General features: G+C 50.4%; 1 protein-coding gene across 2 annotated transcripts in view; it reads left to right on the forward strand.

The window, feature by feature from the left end:
• WDPCP (WD repeat containing planar cell polarity effector) overlaps positions 1 to 14052 on the forward strand; it is a 114827-nt gene that overhangs the window by 85253 nt on the left and 15522 nt on the right. For both annotated transcript variants that reach the window (XM_054177264.1, XM_054177265.1), the window contains exon 13: positions 11993 to 12128. In XM_054177264.1, coding sequence (XP_054033239.1) covers positions 11993 to 12128 — 136 coding nt within the window. The remainder of the gene's footprint in view (positions 1 to 11992; positions 12129 to 14052) is intronic.

Genomic DNA, 14052 nt, shown 5'->3' on the forward strand with positions numbered 1-14052 from the left:
GTTACATTAATGTTACGTGGGTTACATTAAGCCCAATGACATCAGGGTAAGTTCAGTCTCCATAAGCTTCCATCGTGAGCAACTTTTGGGTTTTTCCCATGAGCCCTACTGCCTATGAGCACAACAGTCTGGCAGAGGACAGAAAGCAAAACTAGTTTGTCATTTGGGCTTTATTTACAGGCAGTGTTCCCCTTTTTTTCCATTCTTTGGCTTAGCCAACTAACCAATCCCAAGTTTTTCTTCATTAAAAGGAGGGGGGGGGGAAAAAGCCCTTTTAATAAGTGTGAGCTTCACACTTTCCAACTTGAGCAGCATAGGATTTTTTCACTTGGCCAGGAAGCTGATTTAATTTACTGCTAGGTTAAATGTTAAAGGTTTCAGTCTTATGACCAGGAATTCTCAAATTAAATTCAGCACCCTGCTTAAATTTCTAGCTGCAGTGCATTTAGCCTAATTGCTTTGGCGAGTTGGGTGCTTAGTAACTACCACTCTCCTGAGTTTTCCTCTTTAAAGGCCGAGAAGGAAGGAAGCCTGAGGGGCACAGGTGGGCTAGGCTGCCCTTTGGGCTTCACCTGTGGCGTCTGGGGAGATCTCTTCCAGTCTGACCGCATCCCCAGACCTCGCCTGATGAGGCTGCTCTGCTGTCAGGGGAGAGCATTTAAACACCTGTAGGTTTTAGCTATTTAAGCCCAAATCAGTTTTGAGGCAACAAGAAAAGCTGAGGGAAGCGGTTCAGATTTCAGTTGTCAACTAAATGTGTGCAGTGGGCCTTTAAGTATTTGGCCAGACAGGTCTTGATTGCTTAGCTTTTGTTTGCACCTCTGGAAAGTCAGCTGGGTAATACCCTATAGCCGAAGTCTATTCTGTGATGCGGTAAGCAGGCTTGGGGGCAGGGGGCAGAGGAAGACTCAACAAAAGCCAGGGCTCCCGGGTTTTGTGTGCCGGGCTCTTCGCAGTCCTCGCAGCGTTAAACATAAAAACCATCGGGCCCTAAAGATGATCTCAGGATGCTGTTTTTAAGCCGGGCTCTTCCTGGGGCCGAGGCTCCGTGCGGGCGCGATGGCAGCAGAGGCTCCCACCAGCCGCAGCCGGCAGGGTAAGCCCCGAGCCGCTCGGTTTTCCCCCCGCTGTTTACAGCACGTTGAAGGCTGGGAGTTCTCACGCCGTGTCTATGTCATTAGCTGGCTGCTGCCTCTTTGCACACGTTGCTGCGATGGCCTGTGGCAACCTGAATTAATTGTTTCAGTAGTTGGTGGTGGTTACTCGCCGTAATTATTATAATTTGCATTTATAAAAACATCTTTCATCTAAGGATCTCAAACTGCTTTTGCACACATTTAATTAAGCTTCACAACATCCTGTGAGGTAAGTGTCAAGAGTGTTGTTATACCCAATTTTTACACAGGTTTCTCCAAGGAAACAAGGTCAGTCCCTACCGTGACTGGTAGCCGGTTCACGTTAGGCTCGCACAGGTCGGAGCAGCCAGCGCGGCTGCAGGAATTAGGGGGTGCTGATCTAGGTCACTTTGCATCTCCCACATAGCTCTTGCTGCTGCCAGGCTGTGTGGACACATGCACTAAGCCACCACAAGCGCAGTCAGAGCAACCTCAGCCCAGATTTCCAGTCTGAGGTGGTGGCCCTTTCTTTCCCAGGAGCACGCCGGCAGCAGCAGAGTCTTGGGGAGAGCTAGAGATAAGCGCTGTATGGATTTCACAAGGTGACAAAAGCCATCCTGCAAAGATCTGCTCGTCCTGTCAGTTTCTGCCTCTTCACATTTCAGCCTCTCTTTGCTTTGTGCGTGCAGCAAGACATTTCTCCTGATGCAAAAGTCAAAAACCTGGCTGCCAGCAGCCTGAACGTGTCCTTCATCAGCCACTCGCTGCTGCTAGAGCAGGCTGCGTGCACATCGCCTCCAGCCCCTACCAGCCTCCGACGCGACCTTGTGGGCAATCAACACTTCTGAGATCAGCTGAATCCCAGGTTGCTACTTGACTGTGGCATGTAAAAGTGAGGGTGGACTCAAGAAAGATGGACTTGAAGCTTGAGGGGACAGCAGGAGGAGGCAGTTTCCCAAAGCTCATTTCTTTTTCTAAACGTGTGGCTGCGTTGTTTAAATTGAGCTCTGCAAGCTCTGTTGAGCACCTTATTAGCCCTGAGGAAGACAGGTCTAAGTAGGTGCTTGTGAATTGAGTAAGAAGTCCTGGGCCATACCTTCACAAGGTCTTTACCGTCCCCATCAATTTATCAGGGCTTGTTTACATGTGGCAAGGAGCAGATTAGCTGTTCTCTGCCTGGGGATGTGCTTACTCCAAAATAAAAGCCACTTTGCTTTTCTAAACTAAGTAGGCTTGCAGGTAGAGAGTGATTCTTCTGAGGAACAGGAGAGAGAAAGTCACTTCATCCTGCAGGGACCATTTGGTAGGAGCTTTCTGAAATGAGCTGCCTGGCTGATTTCTGCTGTTGATGCTTTTCAAGGCACCGACACAGTCGCCAGCAACCAGTTTCCAGTGCATCCTTTTCCCACAGGGGGTGTGCCAATGCCAGGCAAGAGTCAGGGTGTCTTTTGCAAAGGTCTTGCATGCTTCTCTGTCTTTACCTGGCATGGTTTCTGCTTACCCTAACAGCATGAAATCTTTTCTGAAAACATGCCTGGTCTTTGTAACACCAAAAAGCACAAACCAAAGGCACTTCGGTGTGCTCTGCTCCACTCATAGGAGATGCAGGTAGCAGCAGAGGCTTTGCCAGGGCTTCTTTGGAGAAGCACCTCAGTGAAACCTGGGTAAAGTAGGTTCCACTCTTCAGCTTAAACACGTCTGGACTGTCCTTCAAGGTTGGTGTTGCTCATAGAATCAGTCACAGAATCATCAAGTTGTGTGGGTTGGAAAACCCCTCTAAGATCATCCAGTCCAACTGTCAACCCACCACCACCATGGCCACTAAACCATGGCCCCAAGTGCCATGGCCACAGGTTCCTTGAACACCTCCAGGGATGGGGACTCCACCACCTCCCTGGGCAGCCTGTTCCAATCCCTGACCACTCTTGCAGCAAAGAAATTTTCCCTGACATCCAACCTAAGCCTGCTCTGGCGCAACTCAAGGCCATTTCGTCTCCTGTCACCAGATACTCAGGAGAAGGGACCAACCCTCACCTCACTCAACCTCCTTTCAGGGGGTCACAGAGAGCCAGAATGTCTGCCCTCACCACTGATTGTCATTTCAGTTCCCCTGAGTCTGTCTGCAGGATTCCTTCTGGTCCATGTTTCCCTTGCAAGGGAGCCAGAGGAGAAAGTCTGCCACAAGAACAGAATTTCGTTTTACCTGGTGCTGTCTACTTCACTTTCAGCAGAAACAGAGGAGGGTCATTGGGCTAAGCCTGTGTTGTTACTAGAGCTTTCTTCTGCTTTTCCTCTCCTCTGGACTGGTTCATGCCTGCTGCTGCTGCCCAGAAAAGAGAAATGCAGCAGCAACCTGGGGCTTGGGAGGGAACAGTGCCGTGGGAATCCCAGCATCACGCCCACAGAGGGGGGGTTTCATGCAGCTACCAGAAAACCTTCAGTCTCCTCAAATCAGTGTCTTTGGAGTCTGTTTCTCTTTTTGGAAGGGGGTAGGTAACAATTCTGCTGGTTTTATCTCACAGTGTAGAAACTGAGACTTGATGGGTGCTGAAGCAGGGGAGTTTGTGGAGTCTCCTTCTCTGGAGATATTCCAAACCCACCTGGATGTGTTCCTGCCCTGGGTGCTCCTGCTCTGGCAGGGGGCTTGGACTGGATGATCTTTCGAGGTCCCTTCCAACCCCTAACATTTTGTGACTCTCTAGTATTCTTTTTGGACCTCAATCACTCCCAGATATTCCAGATGAACTCTGCCTGCCCAGGCACCAGAGCCAGTGCCCCAGGGAATTTCTTCCTATCTCAGGGATATGCAGAATGTGCACTCGCATGCCCTTGCTGCCTCGCAGCTCCAGCTTTGCATGCAGCTTGGCCTCGGGAACCTGTACCTCCAGTATTGCAATACCTCTTTCAGTCTCTGTCATCAAGAGTTTAACCACAGTTCAGAGCAGAGTCAGTGGCCCCGCTCCAAAGGAGCAGAACTGCTGCAATTCGTTATCTTGACAAATTAACTGGTCTGAGGCAATTCCTTTCTGAGAGAGGTACAATTAGCTGGCTCTTGAGCTCCAGCCTTGCTCTGGCGCTGTGGCATCAGCCTGCACCTGCTCAAAAAGTGTTGCTGCTGCCACTTGGCCTTCCCCAGCTGTTAAAGCAGCTCCTTTGCTGGGAGCCTTGCTGTCCTCCTGCCACCAGACCCCCCCCTGCAGCATGGGGTTACAATGCAGACCTCAGCTGTAAAGGATGCGGAGCTCAGATGGTGAAGAAAAAAGGCTCTCTGAAGCCCAGGGTGGTCTTGTTGTACGGGCTCCAGGGGAGGGTCAGAGCTGGAAACACAGGGCTTTGGCACAAAACCACCAGAAGGGCCTGGCATGGCGTATATCAGAGACACACCACCAGTTGTTCCATCCCCTGCTTTGAGCACAGCTTCCTGGTCCAGTGGAAGCAGGCAGCTTCCTATCCCCTTTCCACTCAAAGAAAGCAGTACCCCATGTAGAGCCAAACCATTTGCTTTGGACAAGCATCCTTCTAATGGTCTTTTCTCCCTGAGCTCCAGGCAGGACTTTTCTGTCATAATCCCTCGGTCTTCACAGACCTGGTGAAATCTAGGTTGCCATAAGGGACAGTGCCCCTGTCCTGATGTGGGCAGGAGCTGATGCTGCAGGGAAGAGTGACTGACCTTGCGCTGTTTTTCCTCACCTCCTGGCCTGGAGGAGCAGCACCCTTCTGCCTCTTTCTACCAAGCAATGAGAATACATCCACTGCTACACATTGTTCTTCCAACCCAGTGTGAGCAGAGGCACTTCTCTATTTCTCTGTGGAAAGCAGCTCCTCATGCCTTACTTCGCCCATAGGCATCATCTTTCCTTGCACAAGGGCTCATGGGTGCTAAAATTGTATCATAGAATTATAGACTCAGAGAATCATTTGGGTTGGAAAAGCCTTTGAGATTACCCAGCCCAACCATTCTCTAACTCTGCCAAGGCTGGGAATAAGCCATTGCCCTCAGCACCACATCTTTGCCTCTTTCAGACACCTCCAGGGATGGGCATTCAACCTGTGCCAGGTTTTGAGAACCCTTTCAGTCAAGAAGTTTCTTCTACTGTCCAACCTAAACCTCCCCTGGTGCAGCTTGAGAACATTTCCTCTTGTTCTATCACTTGTTCCTAGGGAGAAGAGACCAACCCCCAAGATATTCCTCAACCATTTGGCTGAACCACCCCCCTTTGGAAGTTCTGTTCGGGCAAAAGCTGTCCTGATGAAGGCTTTTGTTTGCCTAGAGCCTCTTTGTATGGTCTTGGTGGCTGGGAGTTTCCTTGAGCTCCTCTTTGAACTCCAAGACTTCAGCATCCAAAATGTTTAACCCTCAATTTCTTTTCTGCCTTATCAGTTTGGCCAGCTCCCAGCTGGCAGCGTTTATTTTCAGGCTTCCATCTGCACCTTGTGTTTGCAGATGTATTTCTCTTTCAATTAACCCCCTGAAATGGTTTTCTTCTCCCCTGAGCCTACCTGCCTCTGGTCTGGCCAGCACATCTCCCTGCTCTGGCTGCCTGGAGGGCAGAAGGCAGGAGCAGAGATGCTGGGTCCTTGGGCTGGAAGTGCCAAGCAGAGGGTGCTGTGAGGAGCGAGCTGAAGGAGCACACAGGCTCAGCAGTGCCTGCTTTGCCCGTCGTGGGTTGGGGCTTGCAATGCCAGAGGCACTTTTGTCTCTGTGGAGTCTCTAGAACATCACTTAGGAATGATCAGGTCTTCCCTGAATGCTGGAGCTGAGATGCTCTGGAGCACACACCCCACAGCCTTCACCCCAAACAACGGTCCTGTCTCTGCTCACCAGCAGCCTTTGCCCAGCTGTCCTTTGGAACAAGCGTTTCTAGAGAGCCACTTAAAATGGGGAACAGAAGGAAAAAAAAACCTGGTCTAAAGTGCCACTTGCCAGACAGAGAGAATGCCTGGGCACCAGGAGTGCCCTCCCTTCCTGAGCAGCAGCAGCTTTAGCTTGGTTATCTGCTGCCTTGGCACTGCAGCTGCTGAGCAGGCGCTGGCAGCCGAGTGCAGAGCTGCTTGCCCGCTGCCAGAATTGCCAGGCAAAGGTCACTTGGTTGGGGAAACCCCATAAAATCTGGAGGTGCAAGGTCTGAGGAGGTGCATTGCTGAGACCAGTCCAGCCTTTGAAGTGAAAGAGCCTGGAACTGAAGTCAATGCCAGCTTGTTCAGGCCCTTGCAGCCGGCAACCCATCACCGCTTGGTGCTGCTGCATCTGGATCGCCCTGCAGGTTGCTTCCCTTGCTGTTCTTTAAGTGAAATTCTGGCAGTGGCAGGGTAATTCCTAAGGAACCTGCTTCCCAAGGCTCCAAGGAGGGATAAAATGAACTCTTCAGCCTGTATAGTGGTGAGCTTAATTTCATGTATGATTCCAGCAGAGCAAATGAGCAGCAGAGATTGAAATCTCAGCCCCAGCTGGTAAAGCCTTGGCACTGCCTTCTGCAGAAAGCTCTGAAGCCAGCTCTCACCAAAAGCTGCAGGAGACTGCTAAGTGAAATGCAACCACCCAAGCTACAACCAGAAGAGGAGCTGGTTAAAAATGTCAGCTGCTTTAAGGCCTCTCACCTAACTTTTATTTTTAACTCTTCCATTTCCTGGCACACCCACTGCAACAGCTCTGCTGCTGCTAAGGTGCCTAATATCCACCTAGGGAAGTAATGAGATGTTGTGCTGCCATGAAGGATTGCTTCTCCTCAGCAGTGATTGAAGGGCCTTATCTTCTCAGGTATCAAATTGGCAAATTACAGCACAAATGGGAGATGCTCTGATTGAATGCACCTTCTCCAGCTCTCTCAGCAGCTAACAGCTGTTTGCAAGGGCTTGTAAAAGTACTACAGACCCAACACTGCTACACTTTGTATTTGTCAGAGGGAAACGTGGCAGAACTGAGGAGACCTTAATTGTGGCCTTCCAGTATCTGAAGGGGGCTTTTTTAGGGTGTCAGGTAGTGACAGGACTAGAGAGAATGTAAATCCAAGCTGAAGGAGGGCAGATTTAGATTAGACCTTAAGAAGAAGGGGAATGGAGCAACACTGGCAGTGGAGAGATTCATATTGGATGCTAGGAAGAAGTTCTTCCCCATGAGGGTGGTGAGACACTGGCACAGGTTGCCCAGGGAGGTGGTGGAAGCCTCCTGCCTGGAGGTTTTTCAGGCCAGGCTGGAGGTGGCTGTGAGCAACCTGCTGTAGTGTGAGGTGTCCCTGCCTGTGGCAGGGGGGTTGGAACTGGATGAGCCTTGAGTAGTATTACTACTACTGCTATTATATGGAGACTCTGTCTGAAGCCTGTGTGGTTCACTGGGGTATATTTGCAACTCCTGAAGCACAAAAAGGAAAGGCATTTTTCTCTGTAGAAGGAGTTACATTTTTTGAACTGATTGAATTTTTGGAAGATCAGCATGAAGAGCTCAGATTAAATGCTTGCTTCAGCATTTTAAAGGCCTCTTGTGTCCCTGTTGCCTAAGGAGGCCATACACTGCGACTGCTCTGTGAACATCAGATTGTACAGACCTGGCTCTGTGTGCCATGCTGGGCTCACAAAGCAGAAATCCAATGGCTTATCTCTCCCTTATCAACTAGTTTATTTGCCATGCCTCCAAAAGGCTAGATCTTTACAAGAATAATTTGATGGCTTCTGGTAAGTGCAGCTCTCTGTTTTGCAAATAGTGTGAAAAGATTTCCCTTTTATGGTGGGACTGCACGTTGGAAAATGCATTTTTATCCCTGAGGCTCCAGTGAAGGATACTAGAGAATGGAAACAGCTCCTGGTTAGCAGGAGGGAATAGATGTGGTTAAAAAGGGGGCTGGAACTGGATGATCTTTAAGGTTTCTTCCAAGCCAAACCATTGTATCAACCCATGAATCTTTGGGATCCAGGCTGGATCCTGGTGCTGGGCACCCCAGTGCTGCTGGCAGGAAGGGAGGAGGAAAGGGAGGATATCAGGTAGTGATAGGACTAGGAGGAATGGAGTGAAGCTGGAGGTGGGGAGATTCAACTGGATGTGAGGAGGAAGTCCTTCACCATGAGAGTGGTGAAGCCCTGGAATGGGTTGTCCAGGGAGATGGTTGAGGCCCCATCCCTGGAGGTATTTAAGACCAGGCTGGATGAGGCTCTGGCCAGCCTGATCTAGTGTGAGGTGTCCCTGCCCGTGGCAGGGGGCTTGGAACTAGATGATCCTTGTGGTCCCTTCCAACCCTGACTGATTCTATGATTCTATGATTATAAAGGACAAACAGTCTGAAGATCTTTCCCACCTGCTCTGCCTGCTGCCAGAAGCAGCAGTCCTGTGTTTGTCAATGTATTTTTTCATTGCCCCCCATCCCTAGAGGTGTTCAGGGCCGGGCTGGATGAGACCTCGAGCAACCTGGGCTCGTGGGAGGTTTCCCTGCCCGTGGCAGAGGGTTGGAACTGGATGATCTTGAAGGTCCCTTCCAACACAAACCATTCTGTCAATCTATAATGATGACACTGATGAGTTGGGAAAGCATAAGATGAGATCTCCTCACCTGCATATGGTGTTTGGAGAGCACCTGGCTCTCCAGAGCATTGGAGAAGTCAGGGGAGGTGTGAAGAAAGGCATTTGGCTGCTGGATGTAGCAGGAGCAGCTCTCAGCAGATTTTGGAACTGCAGTTGTGTGTGTGTGCAGCATCACCCAATCACTGCTCAGTGGGGCTTTGCAGATAAAGGTTTTCACAGCAGCACAAAGTGATCCAGGTGATTGCATCCCATGAATGACTTTAATGATGAAACAACAGCGTCAGCCCCCAGACGAACTCGCAGGGCCTTAAAGTCAGATCGAGGTTCAGATCCCCAGATCCTGATGTGATAAGCAAATAGGAGGTTAGAATTAAAGCCAGCAGGAGTTGATTGTGTAATAAACCAAGGGAAGAGCCCAGACAAGGACAGAGAAAATGCACACTGTGGATGAAGGGTGATGGCTTCAACCTGGAAGAAGCTGGATGGAGATCAGACGTGAGGAAGGCATTTTCCCCATGAGGCTGGGGAGGCCCTGGAACAGGTTGCCCAGAGAAGCTGTGGAGCCTCCATCCCTTGGAAGTGTTCAAAGCCAGGCTGGATGGGGCCTTGAGCAACCTGGTCTAGTGGGAGGTGTCCCTGCCCATGGCAGGGGGTTGGAACTGGATGATCTTGAAGGTCCCTTCAGAACCAAACAGTTCTGTCATTACCTGAATACAAAATCTTAGGTGCAGCTGGTGATATCTCCAAAGACAAATCTTTATTAAGCACCAAAGCTTAGCCAGAGCTCTCGTCTAGATGCTAGGACCACCAGCTTTTTCCAGCTCAGAATCACACAATCACAGAATGTTAGAGGTTGGAAGGGACCTCCAGAGATCATCCAGTCCAATCCTCCTGCCAGAGCAGGGTCACACAGGGTAGTCTGCACAGGAATGCATCCAGGTGGGTTTTGAAGGTCTCCAGAGAAGGAGACTCCACAACCTCTCTGGGCAGCCTGCTCCAGGCCTCCAGCAGCCTCACACCAAAGAAGTTTCTCCTCATGTTGAGGTGAAACCTTCAATCTTCAAGTTTCTATCCCCTGTTCCTTGTCTTATTACTGCACACCACTGGAAAGAGCTTGGCACCCTCCACTTGACACCCACCCCTCACATACTTATAGATATTGATCAGATCCCCTCTCAGCCTGCTCTTCTCCAGACTAAACAACCCCAGGGCTCCAAGTCTGTCTTCACAGGGGACATGCTCGAGTCCCCTAACCATCCTCGTGGCTCTCCTTTGGACTATTTCCAGCAGGTCTCTGTCTCTTTTGAACTGGGGAGCCCCAAACTGGACACAGCATTCCAGGTGTGGTCTCAGCAGGGCAGAGCAGGTGGTGAGAAGGACCTCCCTAGCCCTGCTGGCCACACTTTTCTTCCTGCACCCCAGGATCCCATTGGCCCTCTTGGGCACCAGGACACATTGCTGTCCCATGCAGAACTTGCTGTCCACCCGCACTCCAAGGTCTCTCTGCGTGGAGCTGCTTTCCAGAGCAGCTTTCCAAAGCTCCATGGCTTTGTTGCCAAAATCCTGCCCTTTTTAATTAAACCTGGCTGCCTTGCCTCTGGTTTGGGAAGGGCTGTGTTGTTTAAACAGGGTTCCTTGTGCATGTGTTTCTCCTGCTGCAGCGCTGCTCACAGGGCGCGCGGTCCAATGGCCCACAACAAAAACCTTCATTTCTTTACTCTAGAGCTCATATCTGATGGGTTTGTGGCTTTGAACCACTCCTGGCATCTGATCCTATCTAATGTTCTGCTGCAAATCTGCAGCTGTAGACTCAGAGGTTCAAGCCTCATAACTTGAGGTCAGCTGTAGATGTTTGTTTTAGATATGAAAGTGCAAGGAAATCTGTTTGCACTCCCGTGGGTAAGAACCCACACACACTCCAAGAAAGACACTGAGGGGCTGGAGCAGGTCCAGAGAAGGGCAAGGAAGCTGGGGAAGGGTCTGGAGAACAGGGCTGGGGAGGAGCAGCTGGGGAAGCTGGGAGTGTTTAGTGTGGAGAAGAGGAGACTGAGAGGCGACCTCATTGCTCTCTACAGCTCCCTGAGAGGAGGCTGGGGCCAGGTGGGGTTGGGTTCCTCTCCCTAGGAACAAGTGACAGGAAGAGGGGAAATGGCCTGAAATTGAGGGGTGGGGGGAGGAAATAGGTCAGAAAAATGTCTGCTGCAAGAGTGGTCAGGGATTGGCACAGGCTGCCCTCCTGGTGGAGGAGTCCCCATCCCTGGAGGTGTTCAAGAAACCTGTGGCCGTGGTGGGGGTGGGTTGATGGTTGGACTGGATGATCTTGGAGGGCTTCTCCAACTGAAACAATTCAGTGATTCTGTGGTAAGAGTCAGCAGCAAGCTGGTGGCATTAGCTGTTTAGGAACACTTGGAAGGAGATTTGCCCTCCCAAGCCGGTGAGCATTCTGGGGTCTGTGGGCAAAGTGTAATCCAGCATCATGGCAAGGCTGGCAGGAGCATTACATCCTTCACACTGCCCAGGGTGCTGCTGTGGGTCTCGTGCAGAGCAGCTTATACAGGATCCAGGAGGCAGAGAACAAGGGGAAACAGGATTAGAAAAGGGGAAAAAAAAAAACTCCAAAGGGTCTCAGGATTTTGAGAGAAATCTTTTCAAGTCTTTATCAGTAACAGCTTTTTATTCTTCTTTTTTTTTTTCCCCTTTCCCTTAATCCAGACTCAGCTCTCCAGAGGTTTTGATCACTTTATTTATTTATTTGAAGCCTCACACCTAGAATATTCAGGTCCACCTCTCTGTTTCTAAGCACTGCAGCTGTTTGCTAACAATTTCCCTTCCCCACAGGGCTTAGGCTGGGATTTGGGAACTGGAGGTATCTCCTTCACCTAACTCAAAGGTCTCGATGGTGTACCTAAATATTGTGAAGCAAAGCTAAGGAGAGTCTTTATTTTTAAGGGAAGGAGTCCCACAGACCCTGCTAGGGGAGCAAGCCAGCTGATAAGGCTCTGATCTGCATGGCAGCAGTGGCATACACACAGCAGCCTTTGGCAGCCAGCTAGACCTTGTGTAGCTGACAGTTTAGAGCAGGCATTTCCTCCTTGCTAACTAAAGCCAGCACACACTCCCTCCCTCCCTCCCACCCTTCCAAAAGCTCCTGGACATTATTGTTGCTGCTTGTTAGCTACTTGGCCTCCTTTACAAGGGGAAAAGTCAAGGGTGAGAGCTGTGTAAGCAGATGGCTTTCCATTTGAGTTGATCCATTGTAAGAGAGGACACCCTTGTCTGTGGTGACATCTAAGGCAAACAGCTGGCAGCTCAACTGGTACTTTTAAAGTCACTCAGCCTGATGCCATCTCTTGATTCATCTTAACAGAACTGCTGGGGCAGTCAGATGAGGAAGACCCACCTCCTGAAGCTTCCATTGCCCCATCTCCAGAGCGTGGAGGACAGTGCCACTCAGCTGCTCCCAGCCTGGCCACCAGACCACCCCTGCAGAGCTGCTCCCAGAGGTGAGTGGCACAGGCAGCTTGTGTGTGTCTGTCAGTCAGAGGTGGTGTGTAAGGCAGGGGAAGGTCCTGCATCTCTGCTGCACAAAATGCAAGGGTAGAGGGACAATTAACTAAAATGTTTTCACAGGCTCACAGGAGGTTAGAGGTTGGAAGGGACCTTTGGAGATCTTCCAGTCCAAGCCCCCTGCCAGAGCAGGACCATAGAATCCAGCACAGGTCACACAGGAACGCAGCCAGACAGGGCTGGAAAGGCTCCAGAGAAGAAGACTCCACAACCTCTCTGGGCAGCCTGCTCCAGGGCTCTGTGACCCATACAGTAAAGAAGTTCCTCCTCATATTGAGGTGGAATCTCCTCTGCTGGAGTTTATATCCATTGCCCCTTGTCCTGTCACAGGGCACAAGTGAGCAGAGCCTGTCCCTTCATCTCCCTGAGACCCCAGGGCAGGACTTTGCAGATGTTCAGCAAGGGTGTTCAGTGCTGCCCTTTCTTCTTTCCCAGAGCCTCATCTTGTCTGCCTTGGCTTTATATCTTTGTACCAGCTCGTCACAGCAGACCCATGAAATCAATTGACCTACATTGCTGCATTTCTTTCTGCCACCCCTGGCAGGCCCAGATACTGCCTCAAATCTGTTTCTCATCCACGTTTCTGGAAGCTCATCTCCATCACATACCCAGACTCCTTGCTTTTTTGGCATTTCCATTTTGACAGAAGCTTGGTTTTAGAACAGCTGAGGTGCATCTTGTGAGTTACACCTAGGCAGAAGCCCTGGGCTAGGGCCCTGTGAGGACTAGCAGAAGACATTCCTGTTGAGCTTGCTTAGTAAAACCCTTGTTACTGACACCCTTCAGAGAGCCTGAGATCTGCAGACATGGATCAGTTTTCAGGCTGCATGATTATCACATCACTTCCATTGACCCTGTGGTGTCTCCCTTTCTGGAGGCTTTCCAAACCTGCTTGGATGCTTTCCTGTGCACCTGATCTGGGTGTACCTGCATTAGCAGGGTGGTTGGACTAGATGGTCTCCAGAGGTCCCTTCCAACCCCTGCCATTCTCCTTTGTCTATCAAGGAAAGCTGGAGCCTAGGATGGAGACAGGGACAGAAAAGGCAGGAGCCAAAGTAGTCATTCAGAAAGCAGTCTCAAGTGTTTGTTTCTTTGAGAAGGCTTCTCTTGGAGTCAGGAAGCATAGAACTTAGACTGAGACTAAGCAGCAGTGGTGTGGTCATCAGCAGAGAGCTGCAGTCAGCTTCCCAAACTAAACCACACATACACAGGGTCAGTTTGGGGTGATACAGATTTCAAGACAGGACTGCAGACAGAGGCCTTTTATTTGCTGCATGAATTCTGCCACTCTAACAAAGTACCACAGTCCAGTGAATCATTTCACAAGATCAAGCTCTCATCTCTGGCTTACATTTGCTTTGCCTATTGTCATTCCCTTCTCCCAAATGTCAGAGATGTCACAGCCCAGCAGTTCTCCTCCTCTCATTTGTTACTCTTATTATCTATTTGTGGAAAGGTTTTGACCAGCATAAGCCTTTTGCTGCCTCTAAATGAGGCAAATATCTTCAGAAGGTATGGACATTCTGGAGAAGGACAGCCCATGGATCAGTACAGATTGGGGATGACCTGCTGGAGAGCAGCTCTGGGAAAGGACCTGGGAGTGCTGGTGGACAACAAGTTCCCCATGAGCCAGCAGTGTCCTCTTGAGGCCAAAAAGGCCAATGGTGTGCTGGGGTGCATCAAGGAGAGTGTGGCCAGCAGGTTGAGGGAGGTTCTCTTCACCCTTTACCCTGCTGAGGCCTCATCTGGAGCATTGTGTCCAGTTCTGGGCTCCCCAGTTCCACAAGGACAAGGAACTCCTGGAGAGAGTCCAGCAGAGAGCCACTGAGCTGCTGAGGGCACTGAACATCATCTTGTGAG

This window comes from Dryobates pubescens, chromosome 39, assembly GCF_014839835.1.
Source record: "Dryobates pubescens isolate bDryPub1 chromosome 39, bDryPub1.pri, whole genome shotgun sequence".
Lineage (NCBI taxonomy): Eukaryota > Metazoa > Chordata > Aves > Piciformes > Picidae > Dryobates > Dryobates pubescens.